The sequence below is a fragment of the Perognathus longimembris genome, chromosome 19 (assembly GCF_023159225.1).
Source record: "Perognathus longimembris pacificus isolate PPM17 chromosome 19, ASM2315922v1, whole genome shotgun sequence".
NCBI lineage: Eukaryota > Metazoa > Chordata > Mammalia > Rodentia > Heteromyidae > Perognathus > Perognathus longimembris.
Genome location: NC_063179.1, coordinates 23,637,308 through 23,656,541, shown reverse-complemented (window position 1 = coordinate 23,656,541; position 19,234 = coordinate 23,637,308). Strand labels below are relative to the sequence as shown.

At 40.2% G+C, this 19,234-nt stretch overlaps 1 protein-coding gene across 1 annotated transcript in view; it reads left to right on the top strand.

Moving 5' to 3' along the window:
- The first annotated feature begins 4,504 nt into the window (after window positions 1–4,504).
- Window positions 4,505–19,234, top strand: part of Mroh2b (maestro heat like repeat family member 2B) — a 63,098-nt gene continuing 48,368 nt past the window's right edge. The window contains exons 1-10 of the mRNA XM_048368244.1: window positions 4,505–4,586; window positions 6,010–6,071; window positions 9,683–9,793; window positions 11,024–11,183; window positions 11,856–11,954; window positions 13,658–13,812; window positions 15,462–15,602; window positions 15,971–16,063; window positions 16,170–16,239; window positions 18,910–19,023. Of these exons, the coding sequence (XP_048224201.1) occupies window positions 4,505–4,586; window positions 6,010–6,071; window positions 9,683–9,793; window positions 11,024–11,183; window positions 11,856–11,954; window positions 13,658–13,812; window positions 15,462–15,602; window positions 15,971–16,063; window positions 16,170–16,239; window positions 18,910–19,023 (1,087 nt within the window). The remainder of the gene's footprint in view (window positions 4,587–6,009; window positions 6,072–9,682; window positions 9,794–11,023; window positions 11,184–11,855; window positions 11,955–13,657; window positions 13,813–15,461; window positions 15,603–15,970; window positions 16,064–16,169; window positions 16,240–18,909; window positions 19,024–19,234) is intronic.

The following is a 19,234-nucleotide window of genomic DNA, read 5'->3' as shown; positions in this document are numbered from 1 at the left end:
GTAAAAGTTCAGGCCAAGCTTAGCAAGTTCCAGAAAGCAGTAAGCCAGTGAGAGCTGACCAGCAGGTCTTCTGACTTCTCCCACTATCCCAAATTACAAAGCCAAGCTAGATTCTTTCCCCAGAACATGTCAATAACAAAGATAAGTCTACCTCTATGAGAGGCTCTGAGAAACAATTTGCTAGTAAATTACTTCCACATTTGCAGGCTCTTAAACTGTTTATCACTAGAGGGTAAAACCAGCTTTTTCTGAGATACTAAAGAGGTTACTCTAAAATGGTGTTCTTCATTTTAAAATGCAGAACACAGCACTTAAGGATATACAGAGCAGTAACTTCTGTTTTCACACATTTCTTATTAGTAATTCATCGTTTATAACTCTTAGGGATTTTTAATCAAGAAACATTAATTGAAGCTCAGTCGTTGCGTTCGAATTTGTGATACACTGGATCTCCCATTTCTCACTACACTCAGTGACTGCATTTGTTACACAAAGAATCCTGCAGTCTCAGGCTCTTGTACAATGGTTGCTACTGAGTGCAGGCTGAAGAGGTCATGCTGGATTTATATACGGAAGAGTATAAGAAATTCCATATCCACAAAATGTTCCAGTAAAACATTAAAACTTCATTTATAGTGTTATTGCTTCAGAATTCAACATTATAAATTGTTTTGGAATTACCAAAAAAAGTGATAACAAAGTTGCTTGGCAAAGTAAATGGTCCTGAGGCTAGTAGCTAAGCTGTTAGTAAAACTCACTGTAGTAGGCCCAGTGCTGGTGGTTCACGACTGTGATTCTAGCTGCTCAGTGACAGCAACTGAGAAATCAAAATCTACCTAGGGAATCGGGTGATTTTCCCATAGTAATACAATGAGTACAAAGCAGGTCACAGACACAATTCAACTGTGTGAACTCCAGGCCTCATGCTGTTTCTTCTTTTCATTTTCCTTTTTATTTCATACATGAATCCTTCTGGGGGTTGATATTTTGTAGCATTGGAACACAGTATATTTACAATAAAATGATTTAAAACTATGAAACAACTCCAATCCTTAAATAGAAAAATCAAATTAATCTTACTATTTGCCTTCTATTCATACTGAAGAAAAAATTCATCAGAAGATCTTCTCTCTTCTTGGGGAAGGAAGGAGACAAGGTCCTGTATGTTGGAGTCTGATCTTTGGTGTAAAGGACCAGCTCCTATGTTACTCCTGTGCTTTGCAGACAGAACTGGTGACCCTTCCATGCTTTATATTTGCTCGTCTATCATAAGTGTCAATCCTGGCTGATTGTTCATTTGTTATTTAGATCCAAGCATCTCTACCATAGGGCTTGGTGCCTAACAAGTAATCAATAAATGTGTGCTGTATTTAATTAAAATTACTAGAAATTATTCGTTGTTTGGTTGTTGGTTACTATAAGTTAAAAAATGATTTATGTATGTGTATGTATGTATGTGGTATGTGTGTGTGTGTGTGTGTGTGTGTGTGTGTGTGTGTGTGTGTGTGTGTGTGTGTGTGTGCTGGTTCTGGAACTTAACTCAGGGCCTCGGCGCTGTCCCTGTGCTGCTTTTGCTCAAGGCTAGTGCTCTACCACTTGAGCCATAGTTCTGCTTCTGACTTTTTTAGTAGTTTTTACTGTAGGTAAAAGTCTTACAGACTTTCCTGACCTGGTTGGCTTTGAATAGCAATCTTCAGATCTCAACCTCCTGAGTAGCTAAGATTACAGGCATGAGGCACAGGCACCCAGCTAATAAGAATGATTACTTTGAAACACAAGAAGGAGACATTGGGGAAGAAGAAAGAAAAGGAGAAAATAAGAGAGAGAATGGAAAGGGAAGAAGTAAAGAAGCAAAAAGAAAGGAAAGAAAGGAGATATATAAAGATACTAGAATCGAAAGAGTATTTTCCTCCGTAGGAAATTTCCGTCTAGTATTTCTGCTCTTTTATATGCTAAATGGGAAGGGATTACTTTTGTCTCAAAAACTTACTTAAGAAAAGCCATAAAGTGTCTAATTTCAATTAGTGATTTTATAATCTAACACTTCATATAAAGAATGAAAGGATTAATGTCAAAGTAATTGTTATCTACAGAATGGATTAAACTCTTCAAAAACCACAAAATCTAAATTTCTGTGATATTTCCATATTTGGGTAGATGTATTTTCCCATAACTTTAATGCCTTGCTCACATACTTGTCTGAGAGGACACATTGTAGTTACCATTTGGCGATGATATTCTGAAAGCAGATAATTCTCATATTCACCAAGAAGTTACTCTAGTTTCTGAGCCAGATGAATTTAGGCTCCATCAAAAATAAATATCTGGAAATAATGTTGAGTTAGTTATCACAAAACACCCTATTAGCTTTGAGAATTACACTTTGGCATGTTTCTAGGTCCTCAAAAGTCTTAAACCCGTATTGTGTTGCCTAATATAAAAAGAAAGACAATCTGGGCACCAATGGTTCACACCTGTAATCCTAGCTACTCAGGAGGCTGAGCTCTGAGGATCATGATTCAAAGTCAGCCCAGGGAAGAAAAGTCCACCGGAGTGCTCTTATCTCTACTTAATCACTCAAAAATCAGAAGTAGAGCTGTGGTTCAAAGTGGTAGAGTACTAGCCTTGAGCAAAAAGAGCTCAGGGACAACACTCAGGGCCCTAAGTCCAAACCTTATAACCAACCACCACCAACAACAACAAAAAAGGAAATAGTAAGAAGATGTCACATGGAGACTGCAAAGTACAAAAAAATGATGGAAAATTAGCTTTGTTTTGTTGAGCATTTAGGGCATTTAAGTATATTTGAATTTGCTTTACTTAAAAGGACTTTAGTGAAAAGGCATGTTTTTGTGGTCCTGATGAGCTAATTATGAAATTAAACAATGCTAACTTCCTTAATTTGCATAAAATCAAGGAAATTTTTATGTAGAGATGTAGAAAAATCACTGATTCACACACAAAAATATAACAATTATCTAGACAGCTAGATTTCTCATTACTAACTTTACTGCACATTGTATTTTAAGGCTCTAAGAAAAATTATTTCTAACATCTATTTTTCCCTTATCAGTCATTGCAGGTTGGGGTTGGGAATATGGCCTAGTGGCAAGAGTGCTTGCCTCGTATACATGAGGGTTCGATTCCTCAGCACCACATATACAGAAAATGGCCAGAAGTGGCGCTGGGGCTCAAGTGGCAGAGTGCTAGCCTTGAGCAAAAAAGAAGCCAGGGACAGTGCTCAGGCCCTGAGTTCACGGCCTAGGACTGGCCAAAAAAAAAAAAAAAAAGTAACTGAAATTGCATATCTCATTGCCTAGTTGATATAAAGTTAAGTAAATTTATAATTCTCTTTCAGGAGACATGCCATAATAAGTCATTGCAGGTTTTAAGCAGAGCACTGAAGACCCTAGCTAGCTAGCACCTTTCTGACTTACTACGTCTCAGTTCATTCTGTGATTGTAAGTTGGGGCATTACAGAAAAACAGTTGTAATTCTTACCAACTAGAATGAATAGCTCAGGTAACGGCTACGTGTTCACTTATCCACTCATGGGTGATTAGGCAAGGATCTGGACCTAAGTATTGCTAGAGATAATCATTAAAATACAGATTTTGACACCCTTATTCTAGTTGACCAGATCTGAGGTTGTTCCTGGGAGTTAACACTGTGAAGAAGAAAAAAGACCAGGCAAGTCCGATGACAAGGTGTTTGAGGCAGGGGTAGGGGGAAAAGTCATGCTGACTTGGGAAGCCAAAGCTGTTCTTCATGTCCACCTGCTGAGGACCAAAATAACTGTCTCTGAGAAAGATGATGAATACAAGATTTATGTGTAAGCACTTGACCTCTGAGTGTGAAATAAGCTTGCTTAATTAAGAAAGCCAGAGAAAAAGCAAATTAAAATTGTGGTAAAACTTTTCTCCTTGGCCTCTTTTTACTTCCAGCCGATAGATGGTTTGTATCCCCTCCTCTCTCTATCATCTGCCATATATGAGACTATAACCAAATAGATTTAGGGTAAAGGGTTATCAGGACCTAATTGAAGTCTATGATAGTAAAATTGAAAGCATTATGGCTAAGAAAGTTGTACAAAAATGATTTGAAGATAGTGATAATAGAGTTGGAGAAAAAGCCTAATCCTGGGGGTAAGGCCAAGATCTTGACCAAGTTAGTAAAAGACTAGTGGGGAGGGAGGCAGAGAAAGCTTGCTTTGCTACTACTGTGTCAGTTGGTCATTCTATGCAACTGCCTTCAATGGGCATTCCGGTCCACTGAGCATGCCCAGTTTGTGTGACTGACTTTCACCAAATAGAACAATCAACAAGATCATCTAAAGGCTTTACCAACATCAGGCCAGTAAAGTGACTCCTGAAACCATTTCTAATTTTGTGATCAATGGACCCAAATTTGGGGAGAGGAATTCCTCTGATCTACAAAAACAGTTCGAGTCCTGGTCTCTAATTCTTTCCTCCTCAAGTACATCAAAGGAACAATATTCGGTGAGATGCAGCCATTTTGTTGGTCAGCAGGAGCTCAGAAGCCAGAAAATGTCATAGTAGAAGAATCCAGCATCATCGTCCTCAGCAGTAAACCCATCACTGAAAGCTCCCATATCACTAGGCCAATCAATTGGAGGAGGGACATTCATTTAGGGAATCTTATGTGAACTTATATGAAGAACTTGCCAACTTGCTTTGTTGATTTTTTTTTTAGCCTTACTATTTCTGGTACTTAGGTGCTGTCTCTTAAAAAGCCTAAAACAGCCAGGACATAACCTACAGCATGGACGAAGCCACAGGTAAATATCATGAGATCTTAAGGAGTTAGGACTCTGCTGTCTGCATAATTGTAAGCTTATTACAGGGTTTTTTTTTTTGGGGGGGGGGTCATGTATTATCGTGGAAGGGGAAGGTTTGTGTAACTCAAATATTTGTGAAATATTTTACTAAAGAAAAACATGACTTCTCTCTTTACTTCAAAATAATAAAGTCAGGCTGATTGTGAAAAACCAGTGATAAGCATGGCTGTGCTTTATGTGCCTTAAAAATGTGTAATCAAAAAAGAAGAAGAAGAAGAAGAGATAGGGGAAGCCTAAATATCAAAGAAAAGGCAGTTTCTTGTTTAATGTTACAAGCATCCTTCCGGAATACTTCCCCATAGTTTTCAAGTATGGCTGCCTTTCTCCTCTGCAAATCTCTTTGAGTTACAGATTCACAAGACATCTCTATCTCCAAAAGTATCTCTGTCCTACCTGCCATTGTCCTGAAATTGTTTTTATTTGGCCCTATTTTTGTTGTTGCTGCTACTACTGTTGTTTCCTAGAATACTTTCTTGGGAACATAAATTTCTGGAAAGTGAAAGTCAAAGAACTGAGGTCTTTATCAGGACAAGGCAAGGTTTCATGTCCATGGGACCAGAATAATACAACCTGGCAGACAGAACCACAAATAGAGGGGAAAGGAGGGGGGGTCTGAGTGGAGGGGAAGATAAGAGAGATGTTCAAAAGTGGAAGTTAGGCAAATCCAAGTAACGAGCAAAAAGCCAGAAGAGGAGACATGGTTTAAGTAGTATGGCACCAGCCAGCAGCAAACAAATACAAACATGAGGCCCAGAAGGCAAGCTACAGTACTGGCACTAAAAAGTAGAGGGGGGAGGAGAAGAGCTGCACATAGAGGATACATATCACCACTACTCAAGACAGGAGTAAGGGATTTATTCATTGGTCCTTAGAACCAGTCCTGGCTTGAGAAGATCAAAAAGATGATGCACACTTGACTGGAGAGATAACTAGGAACCTAGCATCTTAGGTTTTGAAACAATTACTAAGCATCTGTTAGTTTCAAGTGTATCAGAGATATGAAATGTGAATAGCACACAATTTCTACTGTCAAAAAACTAGCAAACAAGAAAGGATGAAGAGTGGGAGCAGGGAGTAAATGAAATGTCTTGACTATGCATAATTAACAAGAGGGCATATCGGTACATTTTAGTTTTTTTTGTGTTTTATAGAGCTATTTGGAGATATTAACCTCACTCTTGGGATGCTGAACAAGGAAGATAATAATAACAAGGTAAGGCAAATTGCAAATAGGGAAAGCTATCTTTACTGTTCACCTTTTCTAGTTCCATTGTTGCAATATTCTTTGTTTTTCTTGGGTTTCTTGTGTGGTGTTAAACTTTCATAAAATTCACTTGTAATGGGAATCACTGTATAGGTGAAGCAATGTTATTAGCACTTCAGTAATCATGATATCTACTTCCAAAAGCTTCCAGATGATTCAGCATTCATAATCTTCTACAGGTAGTAGTAAAAGATGAAGATGTTAGGCTTAAATATTTGAGTTAGGAGGTCCTCTTTTATTATTTAAGGGCTCCTTGCAAAACTCCTGAAAGGTCTCTCCTATTTATCTGTGCTATTTCCCAACTACAAAATTCCTCTGAAAATCAAAGACCTTTCAGTGCTCAAGGGCCAAATCATAAAAACTGCCTCTGACTGAACATTATGTAGGAAGTGGTGTGCTAGTTGTTTTCCACACAGGCATGTATTATGTGATATCCATCCCTCACAACTTTATCCTTCACATCTTCTGTTTCCATTTGACAACTGAGAAAAACAAAGCAGAAGTTGCATGAATTTCCCAAATAAGAACAGCAGTACTCTGGTCTGGGAATGTGGCATAGCAGTAGAGTGCTTGTCTAGCATGCATGAAGCCTTGAGTTCAATTCCTCAGAACCAAATAAACAGAAATCGCCGGCAGTGGCGCTGTGGCTTAAGTGATAGAGTGCTAGCCTTGAGCAGAAGAAAACCAGGGATAGTGCTCAGGCCCTGAGTTCAAGCCCCAGGACTGGCAAAAAAAAGGGGGGGGCGCTGGGGATATGGCCTAGTGGCAAGAGTGCTTGCCTCGTATACATGAGGCCCTGGGTTCAATTCCCCAGAACCACATACACAGAAAATGGCCAGAAGTGGCGCTATGGCTCAAGTGGCAGAGTGCTAGCCTTGAGCAAGAAGAAGCCAGGGACAGTGCTCAGGCCCTGAGTCCAAGCCCCAGGACTTGCCAAAAAAAAAAGAATAGCAATAATCTGTCCACACACAGGCCCATCTAACTCCACCTAAATACCTAAATGCTTCTAATGAATATTCATTGTTTCCTCACTGAGAAGGATAATGGCTCTATCTCTTAATTCAGCAATTCTCAACCTTGCATATTAAAATATCTTAGAGAGTTGGGGGAGGGGGCGGGGATGCTAACAACCAGGCCCCAGCACTACAGGTTTTTTGTTTGTTTTGTTTTGTTTTTCTGTTTTTTTTGTTTTGTTTTGTTTTGTTTTGTTTTGTTTTTGCCAGTCCTGGGCCTTGGACTCATGGCCTGAGCACTGTCCCTGACTTCTTTTTGCTCAAGGCTAGCACTCTGCCACTTGAGCCACAGTGCCACTTCTGGCCATTTTCTACATATGTGGTGCTGGGGAATCAAACCCAGGGCTTCATGTATACAAGGCAAGCACTCTTGCCACTAGGCCATATTCCCAGCCCAGCACTACAGGTTTTGATTGAAACAATCAAAACTAGATATTTCTAACTTACAGACATGATCCTAACATACAGGCATAGTTGACAACCAATATATAAATCTCTTAATAGGCACTAATTTTTCAATACAGCTCCATTTTCCAAATATTTGGAGGCACTTGGAAAATCACTTTGTAACCTCATAAGTACTCAAGGAGAATTTCTAAGAAAGAGACCAAAGAATGTGTGCATTGTGCAAACGCTTCCAGGGTGCTTTTATGGTAGGACAACTTAAGAAGCGGAAACAGACAGCACAACAGTGAGGTCAAGGGGCTGGCTAAGATTCTGAACCATGACCACTAAGTATCTACCAGAGTTGATCTCTCTGTGACGCAACTTCCTCCTTTATCAAATGAGTCTACGTGTGGCATTTAACAAAGTGTTACTGTGATCACTAAGGAGATGTTCCAGATAAAGGACCTGGCTCAGTTCTAGGAACAGGGTAAAGACCCCATGAATAAAGGTTGCATGAGCAAAGAAAATACATGAGGCAAGAGGTAGACATACAGGTGATTAGGCAGTCTCTGAAAACACTGAAAAGAAAACAAAGAACTGTACCTATTTATTCTCAAAGTTTCCAGGAGTCATCCCTGAAGAACAGTGCCAAGAAAAGTTATTTCCTATCTTAGGCACAGGTGGTACATGGAGATTCAGGCTTCAGGCTGTTAAAGAGTCCAAAATACTAGAAAACAACATAGTCACCTAAGAGATTTAGAGGAGCCACGCATGGGGATGGGGTCAAGCCATCTGTCTCAGCACAGGCATGAATGAAACAAGGGCCTGCATAACTCTCTCTTATAATCCATTTTCACAAGGTGGGGAGGGGAGCTCATGCCTGTCATTTCTAGCTACTCTGTAGGCTGAGATCTGAGGATCGCAATTCAAAGCCAGCCGGGGCAAGAAAGTCTATGAGACTTATCTCCAATTAACCACCAGAAAACCGGAAGTGGTGCTGTGGCTCAAGTGGTAGAGCACTAGCTTTGAGCTGAAGAGCCCCACAACCAACGTGTTAAAAAAAAAGGTGGGAGGGAAGGGCCACTGGGAATGTGGCTTAGTGGTAGAGTGCTTTTCTAGCATTCATGAAGCCCTGGGTTTGATTCCTCAGCACCACATAAACAGAAAAGGCCAGAAGTGACTCTGTACCTCAAGAGGTAGAGTGCTAGCCTTGAGCAAAAAGAAGCCAGGGACAGTGCTCCGGTCCTGAGTCCAAGCCCCAGGACTAGGCCCCCCCCCAAAAAAAAAACCCATCTCACAGTATAGCAACCTTTTTGGAATTGTAGTATGCTGATATTTCTAGGCTCACTCCTTCTGTAGTAAGAGCAGCAGTTAGGGAGCTGAGAATTCTGTTCCCCTGAGTCTACAACAGTGATTGCCAACAGACTGATAATGTCAAGTAGCTTGTCCCTGCCTTCCATTAGATCATGTCATTAAAATACAGAGAGATCTCACTAGACACTATGTTGAAAATGAACTATGCAATTTGTGGGTGGGGATGAAGGGATAACTGAGATAGAGGGAGGGAAGGGGTGACACTGTCCAAAAAGAAATGTATTCATTACCTGACTTATGTAACTGTAACCCTTCTGTACATCACCTTTACAATAACAAAAATATATAGATATTTTTAAGTGAGTAAGATAAAATAGTTCCTAATAGCTTATGGCTTATGGCTATAATCCTAGCTATTCAAGAGACTGAGGCCTGATGACTGTGGTTCAAAGCCAGCTTGGGCAGGAAAGTCCATGAGACACTTATCTCCAGTTGGCTACCAAAAAGCCAGAAGTAGAGCTGTGCCTTAGGTGCTACAACACTACTCTTGAGCAGAAAAGCTCAGGGACAACACCCAGCATTGGGTTCAAGCCCCAGGATGGGCAAATAAATAAATAAATATATCTTAAAATTAATATATGTCCATATATATTCTAAAATTAGTTTTACTCTGGGCCTATCAGTCCTTAACTCCTAAAGATGCCTGTTATGTTCAGAAAGTCTGAAATAAGCTACATAAAATCCACTATATGGTAAAAGCATATTGCTTAGTTTAGTGGTAGTACTTCACCCGACTCCTTTATTTTTACAGCCCAAATACCTTTGTATACTCTTCTGTGTTCACAGGAAGACATTTACAGTCATCTTACTTCTGTCGTTCAGAATGCTGATATCTTGGATGATGCAATTGTCCAACGATTGATTTATTATACTTCTAAGGACATGAGAGATGACAACGTAAGTTTGGTGCTTGATGGTGGGGTTAGTCAGAACCAGGGACAGCAACAGAGTCATTAAGTGAGTCAGCTACATCTATCTGTGTGATGCACAAAAGCTGTTCTACATGGCTTGTGGAACCATAAATGACTTTTTATCCATTCTTCAAGGCCACTTGGATACAGTTGCAGAGACCATTGTTTGCTTCTCCACTGCTATGGAAACTGAGGCAAATGTTAGAATGATTTTCAAGTAATATTATCTAACTTCCTTTTAGATGAGGAATATTAGCCTTAGATTTTTTTCCAAAGGTAACACCACTATATACAGAGCAAATATCTAGAATTCAGATTTCTTGGTTCCCATAGGATTTCTTGCCTCTTTATCTTCCTGCTTGTGTTGGATTGTCAAGTCTTTCCCAGATATCAACTCAGTAATTCATTACACTGTGTACCACAACCTAGTCCATACTTTTAGGAGTATATTTCCTTAGAATATAGTCCTAATCTTTTCTGTTCTTGGCAGGAACATTAACCAACACAGTATTTAGCTCATTATCAACAAAAGCAGAAGTCCCTCCCAATATTTACAGTACTGAAGATAATTTGACCAGGATAATACAAAAGTCAGCACTCTCAATTTGTGAACCACTTCTTTTTCCTATTACCAATTTCCTGTCAACCATAGTAAATGGTGTCATTTAATCATAAATATTATGCTTATTTTATTGGATCAGTTAGCAAGAATATATCAAATGAGATGGACATAGCTATAATTCTAGCATTTGGGAGGCTAAAGCAGGAAGACTAGGAGTTGACGGCCAGTCTGGCTGTGTGTTGATACCCTGTCTCAGGAAGGAAGGAAGGAAGGAAGGAAGGAAGGGAGGGAGGGAGGGAGGGAGGGAGGGAGGGAGGGAGGGAGGGAGGGAGGGAGGGAGGGAGGGAGGGAGGGAGGGAGGGAGGGAGGGAGGGAGGGAGGGGGGGAGGGAGGGGGAGGGAGGGAGGGAGGGAGGGAGGGAAGGAGGGAGGGAATACATTTGTTGACCACCATAAATTTATAATAACCCTATTTAAATTGTTTTCCAAACCCTCTTTTTCTCCTGCCACTAATACCTGTAAGTCTCTTGCCATGTATCTGTAATAGCTTGCTCTCCTTCTATTCTAAATCTAGGCAAACTTTCAAATGTCTGTCGCTTATTTCCCCCTCTGTGCACTCACTCTTCTCTCCCTGTGTGTTTCATCTCCTCCTCAGATCCTCAGAGAAATCAGAATGCTAGCTGGTGAGGTATTGGTGTCTCTGGCTGCACATGATTTCAACTCTGTGATGTACGAAGTACAAAGTAACTTCCGGATTCTAGAGCTACCAAATGAATTTGTTGTGCTTGCCCTGGCTGAACTGGCAACCAGCTATGGTATAAAGGGAATACTCTCCATATTTGTCTAGGAAACTACCATTCCTGATTAATTGTCTGAAAGCCAGTTGAGAGCAAATCACCCAAAGAAGAGTGTCTCTACCTTTCATTGTAGTAAAGAATGTTGATAGAAGGCAGGGGCTAGCTGTTTATGACCCTGCTGTGATGAGCCCGCACTGAATTTAGCCTGAGTCTTTCCCTTCCTGACCTTCCTCTCCATCAAGCTTTGTATTTACAGAAGCACCTTTCTCTTTACACATATTCTGCAAGCTGCTGATCATTTGTAGGAGTTAAAGCTTTCCTGCCATTTCATTCTACATGGCTTTATTTTTAAAAATATCATTGAAAACATTGTATTGATAGGACATGGGAATGCAGGTGAGGCTGGATGAGAAACACAGAAGCTCCTATGTCTCTGAATAAGCAATTGTCACAAAACTACAGATACAGGTTGTCTTACTAGTGCCTCCTTTCAAACCTGTACCTCTTTGGTTGCAGCCTGGAATTAGTGTGGGGGCAAAGGGGATAAAGGAGAACACCTTCCCCTGAACTTCACACACCTCCCCTGCGTAGACCTTCCATGCTTGTTATAGATGCTAGGAGAAGTCTGGAAATGCTTCTCCCACATGAGCGATGATTATATGCCTCCTCCTCTCCTCCCCCTTCCTGCAGTGTCCCAGAGCATTCCCTTCATGATGATGACCCTGCTCACCATGCAAACCATGCTCAGGCTAGCTGAGGATGAACAGATGAAACAAACTTTCTGTATTGGTGAGTATCTCTGTCCTTTCCTCCTCAGACCACAAACTAACAAACTGAATAGGTTGTTTTCTTCCTTTGCTCCACAATCACAACCCCAGTAACTCACTTCTTCCAGAAAGGCCCCGCCTACTAAAGTTTCCATCCTCTGCCAATATAGTGCCACCAATTGGGGACTAAGTATTCAGTATATGAGCCCATGGGTGAAAGTTCATATTTGAACCATAGAAGTTTGCTAAATACCCTTTGGTCCTAATGTAACTTTTTGCCTGACTGCCTCTAAAGAAGCATTATATAGTTTAATACCAACCCATCCATTTACCCATTCATCTATCCACCTATCTATCCATCATCTAGCCATCCTTTTCCAACCAGCAGATAGTAGATGTATTGTTCTGAATACCACGGATTGAGAAGATGACATTGCTTCTTTAGTGTTGTTTAGAGTCTACACACATATCAAATTATAAAAAAATATAGCTAGAGGAGGAATTCTGGGAGGAATGTAAATGAGCTGATAAGTGGCTAGTGCCAGCTACTATACTGAGGGTCTTTTCCAGAGTATTCTTCACACAAGAAGTATTCTCAAAGGAATTAACCATGAATTTTCTTTATCCTCTATTAAAATGGATAACAGGAGGACAAAGAAAAACTATTATTCACTGATATATTTGATGAAAACATATGTCAACCAGTTGTCCAACTGTTGTTTTTTTTTAGGCCAAAAATTATTCTTTTATTTCATTAAAAAAAAAACAGAGAAGAATGCAAATTAGATGTAAACAGGGTAAGGAATCATTAGAAAGTGGACCTATTCATGAGCAGACACCATTCAGGTCTAGAACTGAGATATTCCAGTGATAAGAACCCTCATGTTTACATCTAAACCCCAGGTTCTACCACCAGTAATTTTCATCTCTTTCCTTACTGTTGTCCTCCACAGATATAGTCCATTTTCCTTTGTGTATTCTATTACTTGTTTACACTCATTACAATTTTTCCACTCTACTAAATGGCAAATATTTAAACTATTATTGAGGATAAAATTAAGAGAAAAAGGAAAGAAAGGGAGAAAAAATGAAAATTTAGTACAAATATTTTGGTGACGATATGTGTGTATATTTAATATTTGTATAGACTTGACATTTTAGGTAATATGGAATGTATATTCAGTGTGATAAAGAATGCCGAAGAGGGCTGGGGATATAGCCTAGTGGCAAGAGTGCCTGCCTCGGATACATGAGGCCCTAGGTTCGATTCCCCAGCACCACATATACAGAAAACGGCCAGAAGCAGCGCTGTGGCTCAAGTGGCAGAGTGCTAGCCTTGAGCAAAAAAAAAGAAGCCAGGGACAGTGCTCAGGCCCTGAGTCCAAGGCCCAGGACTGGCCAAAAAAAGAATGCCGAAGAGTTTTCCAAGATATTTCATAGCCATCCCAATGGCAATAAGAGATGTTATATCTTAGTCCTATCAGTACTTGGCAATAACTGTATAAAGTATTATCAATTCTGAATGGTGTGCAGTAGTATCTCATAATGGCTTTTAACTTACATTTTACTAAACATGTTTAGTTATGTTGGCATGTTTATTTTACAAATAGAAAAAAACCTACAAAAGAAACACATTTGCTAATCATAGAGTGCTCAAATATTTTACAGTTCATCACATCATTAAATTTTTCTCAGTCTGTGGTTGGTTTTTGTTTTTTAATGCAGCCCTTGAGAAGTTCAGCAAAGCCATTTACAAGTATGTCAACCACTGGAGAGATTTCCCCTATCCCAAGTTGGACGCTAACCGCCTCTCCGACAAGATCTTCATGCTGTTTCGGTACATAATGGAGAAATGGGCCCCCCTGGCCTCACCCGAGCACGTGAGTGGGGCCTCAGGGGGCCTCAAGCGGAATCTCCTTCCAAGCTAGTTGCATTCTCTTTAGTCTAGAATTAAATTGCAATGTTTCTGTCTCTCCTCTGTGATGTATAAAAGGCTTAGCATTTAACTACCTTCTCAGGTTGGGTTTCTTTTCTATACTTTAAGCTATTAAGGCATGTTCCTAACACTCTGAAGTAGTTAAATCCTTAGCAAGCATGGGATCTTTTGATGTTTTTGTGTGACATGATAATAAGCAGGTTTTTTGTTTTGTTTTGTTTTGTCACTGTTGGCTGAGCTTCTTTTAGAAAAGTATCAAATCGTTTCATTTTCTCCTTCATCTTAAGTCAATATTTATTCATTCTTTCATCTAATATTTATTAACTCTGCCATACCATATCAGATAGCAAAGACTTAAGAAACCCAAACTCCTCACTTGGGAGACTGATAGTTCTATGTGTAGAGAGAACAAATGGGTAAAATTGAATGTTCACTGTCACATGTCTTATAAATCATAACCCATATTTGGGGCAAGTAGGCAAGTCACCAAGTAGGAAAAGCAACAGGCACAGAATTTCTGATGTCTATGATTACCCCAATTAAATAAAATTAGCAGAGAAAATATGTACTAGGCTGTGTCAAAATAGTGAAGTGTCTCATAGGAAATGGATTACAAAGAGCATTCGCATACATAATCCAATCTTTAGCTCAACTGTTATAATCTTTTAAAAGTAAGCTAAATTACATCCTCTTAATTGCTATAAAAAGTTTGACACAAAGTTCCATTTTTAGTTGTTTCTCTTGTACACTTTAAGCTTTTAAAAAGATTTTTTTTTAACATTCAGGGATGGTGAGATCTTTAGAAAATGTGAAACTTTGTAGAATATCCTATAGAACTTTTTTCTCCAAAACAAAATCCAGTACATCCATTGGATTGCTACCCCATAGGGAGGGTCAGATGATTGGGGAAGAAGGTCACAAAGTGGGTGGGGAGCAAGGAGAGCACTTACTCCCCGGTGAGCTCTGAAAATTCCACAGCATTGCATCTGAGCCTTGCAGTCTGAGCCTTGCACACCACAAAGCAAGTGTTTCCTAAAAAGGGACTCCAGCTCACAGAATAGACTTGGAATGGAATATCAGCATGCTTGAGAGAGTGGAGGGGAAGAGGTGTGAAGAAACGAGATAGGAAGCAAACATGCATGAAACTAGAATGATGTTCTTGGCCACATAATGAAGATATTTAGTTGTTTCCCAGAATTTGGACAGGTTTTTTTCTTTTTAAAGGAATAGGAAATGCAGGGCCTCGCTTTCATTCAGCTAGCACTCCATCACTTGAGCCAGCCTAGATCTTTATTGTTGATTTTTCTATTTGGATTCTCATGGACTCTCATACCCAACCTGGCCTCAAATCATGATCCTCCAGATATCAGCCTCCTGAGTAGCTAGGATACAGGCATGAGCCACTGGCACTGAAGCCTAAACATTGTTTAAGGTTTCTACAGAAGCTCTTCTTCCATGAAAGCAGGAAGTAAACTTTTTTTTGGGGGGGGGGTGGCAGTGGATAGGAAGGATCCTAAAATAACTGGTACACAAAGAAATGTTTATTAAACACAATAAAACATTAGTAATGGTATCTGTTTGCTGCTTCTACAGACTTTGGCTATAATTAAGGCCCATGGTCCAACAGTAAGCCTGTTATTGCATAGAGAAGACTTCCATGAATACGCCCTGAACCAGGTGCCATGGCTCCTGCAACAGTACAAAGACGCAGAGACTGATTTCTATGTCACACAGGTGAGCGCTGTGGCTTCCCAAGAAGGGAAGAAAAATCCATCCCAATGCTTCTGCAGATACTTAAGCTCAAAGAACCTATGGAACTTAAATAGCTGTTGGGGTGACTCCATTTAAATACCTCTTGGGACATAGAGAGCAGAGAGAGGCTGTCTCAGCCTGCGATGGGAACTCCAGAAAGGGGTGGAATATTGCTATTCCAAGCTGTTTGGGCACTGAATAGAGGAAGCCAGAATCACTGAAGAAAACTTGTAAGGGCAGAAAAGATTGTGGGTTTGTTCTCACAAGAGGTAATTATCTGCTTTCATGTCCTGTGCTACTGCTTTAATGGTAGCCTCCACCTAACCTGCCAGTATTTCCTTCCATTTTAGAGTCTAAAACAGATTTTAACGGCAGCAGCCTTTTATGACATTGGCATTCCCAGGAACCTGAGAAAATCCATCTTTATCCATTTACAACACCAGGTAAGAAGATCAGGCATTCAAATCAGAGTGTTTGATTTAAAAAACAAACAAACCATTCTCTGTTTTTAATATCTGCCTCCTGATTTTGTTTTTCCCCCTTCTTCAGATCTGCCGAGTTCCAGAGCCTCCAATAAAGGAAAACGAAGTGGAAGCTTCCAGCTGTTTCATCATTTTAGGTAAGACCAGCATCTAGCAGTTGTTAAAAATGTCTCCAGGTGATGAAGGGGCAAAGGGTAGGCACTTTAGTTACTTCCACAGGCCCTATGCAGCGTTCTGGGCTCGCCCTCCTCCCCACTAGGAACAGCATAGATGGGGGAACCCATCAATCATTTCTGGCTTCCCACAACTTAGGGAGGGGAGAGGGGAGTCTGATGGGATAGAGATGTTAAATCAAGAGGGTCCTAGAAAAGCCAGGATGAGTGGGGACCCTAGGATAGAGGTGAGTTTTTCCTTGGTATTTGAGATGATGCAAAATTGTGTCAAATCTGAAGTTATCTTTTATGTCTCCTTGGCCATCCCTTTGTATCCAAGACTCTTTAGTTTTCTCTCTTTCTCCTCTCTCTTCCTCTCCTTCCCATTCTCTCACTCTCCTTACCTCACTCTCCCTCCTTTTCCCTTCCTCTTTCTTTCTCCCTCACCCTTCTCTTCCTATTCATGATCCGTCCCTTCTCTCTCCCTCTCTGTTCTCTCTCTCATCTTCCCTACTCTCTCCCTTCCTCTTCTCTTTTTTATTGGGGTGGGGGTGAGGCCCAGACCTGGTCCTTGAACTCAGGGCCTGAGCACTGTCCCTGGCTTCTTTTTTTGCTCACAGCTAGCACTCTGCCACTTGAGCCACAGCGCCACTTCTGGCTATTTTCTATATATGTTGTCCTGAGGAATCGAACCCAGGGCTTCATGTATATGAGACAAGCACTCTTGGCCATTTTCTATATATGTTGTCCTGAGGAATTGAACCCAGGGCTTCATGTATATGAGACAAGCACTCTTGCCACTAGGCCATATTCCCAGCCCTCCCTTCCTCTTCTCTTTTTCTCCTTTTCTCTCTCTTCTCTCTCCCTCTTCTTTTTCTCCCCATTCCCCTCTCTCTCTCTGTCTCTCAGTCTCTGACTCTCCTACCCTCTCTCCTTCTTTCCTCTCTCTTCCCTCTCATTCACTTTCTCTCTCCCTTTTCTTCTCACCCTTACTCCACAGATCATGTGCATCATAAACTTTTCAGTTATTCCTTCTCCCTGGTGGAATATCTGGCCACTGGTTCTATAGTAGATGCCAAAGTCTCTGAATCAGGATACAAACACAGTTCCAAGCCCACAGTGACTGAGGATAAGAGAGGTCTCCCACACCTCTACCTCCAAAAACATCGCTTCTCCTATATCACTGCATACCTTTCCACCATGTTCCACCTCTCTCTCTCCAGTACCCCAGCTGTCTGTACTCCTTCCCTCTACTCAGCCTAATTAACTGATTCTTGTTTTCTCTTGACAATTTCCATAACAGCTGGCTCTCCTCCAGCCAGATATTTCCTTTTTGTTTTTGGCAGCCCTCTAGCTTCACAGCTAGTGAGGCCTCCCTCCAGTCTCTATCTTCTCATGATGCTTGGCCATGCACCTCCCTGTCTACATGAAGACCTAGGTTCGATTCCTCAGCACCACATGTATAGAAAAAGCCAGAAGGGGCACTGTGGCTCAAGTTGGCAGAGTGCTAGCCTTGAGCAAAAGGAAGCCAGGGACAAGGCTCAGGCCCCGAGTTCAAGCCCCAGGACTGGCAAAAAAAAAGAACCCCAGTCACACAGAGCTAGAGCCCACTCTAATGAACTTTTCATAACTTTATTAATGCAAAGACCCTAATTTCCAAATAAAGCCACATACCCAGGTATGAATAAAATGACCAGAGATATTGAAAGCTTTCTTAGCAACCAAATTGCTTGGGCACCATAAAATCAATACTAACTGAACAAGTAATTTATTTTGCCAATCTTTGTCATGAAATTCTCTTCCCACTTATAAGTATCATGGTATAAGTATATATGAAAATGGCAGTGGAAGTCATGTCCATGAATTAAAGTTTTTAATTTAATTCCATTGCCAAAATGATGTACAGAGGGGCTGCAGTTACATAGGTAAGGTAGTGAGTACAGTTCTTGTCAAACATTGTTACCCCCTCATTTTTCTCCTACTTTCCCTCCCCTCAGCCCCTTCCTCCATGTTGTAAACTTCACTTCCAACATATGGTCTTATATTGGTTCACTCTTTGTCCTTTGTCTCACCAATTTTGCTGTTCCCCTTCTCTTCCCTAATTCAGATAAATAGATATACAATACACAGGGTACCAAAATCAAATATCATGACAACGGGGGATAAACCATAGGAAAAAGGAAAAAAAATGAAAGAAAAAAAGAAATAACTTCACATAATGCATTACAAACAACAACAAAGAAAAACCTCTTGTTTCCATATCATGGAGTTCATTTAGCTTAGCATCATCTTATGTGATCATATGTACATAGCTATTGAGTTATTGTGATACTCTGCTAGGACTATCCTAGGCATATACTAATTATTACAAGGGAGGGAAACCATGGAGCCTATGTTTCTTTGGGTCTGGCTCACTTCATTTAATATGAATATTTCCAAGTCTTTCCATTTCATTATGAATGGGACAATGCCATTCTTTCTGATGGAAGCCTAGAATTCAATTGTGCATATATACTACATTTACTTGATCCATTCTTGGTATATGTTTATATGAAAATGGCATTATTTGAACAATTAATATATACCCATGAAATAAAGTTTAATCTTTAAAAAAAGAAAATGAATTGTTAAACCCTGATATTTTTATACTTGCAGCCCATTCCTGTCCAGCAGAACTGCTTGAATTTTTTGATGAGCAAATCAGAAGTAACAATGAGATTGTTCGAGTAGGAATCTTAACTTTGTTGAGATCAGTCATCAATGCTGAGGGTAAGTATTAGGGATACAGGCAGAGTGATGTATTTTTATCCCAAGAAACAAATAAGCCTGCAATTCTCTACTTCTATCCTACTTATTTGGGTCTTTTTTCTGTAACATCACCTGCAAATGAACTGTCTTCATGGCCTTTTCAATCTATTATTCTTTCTGTCCTCAAGATCCACCATTTATTTATCAAAACTGTATTCAATTGCCCAATCTA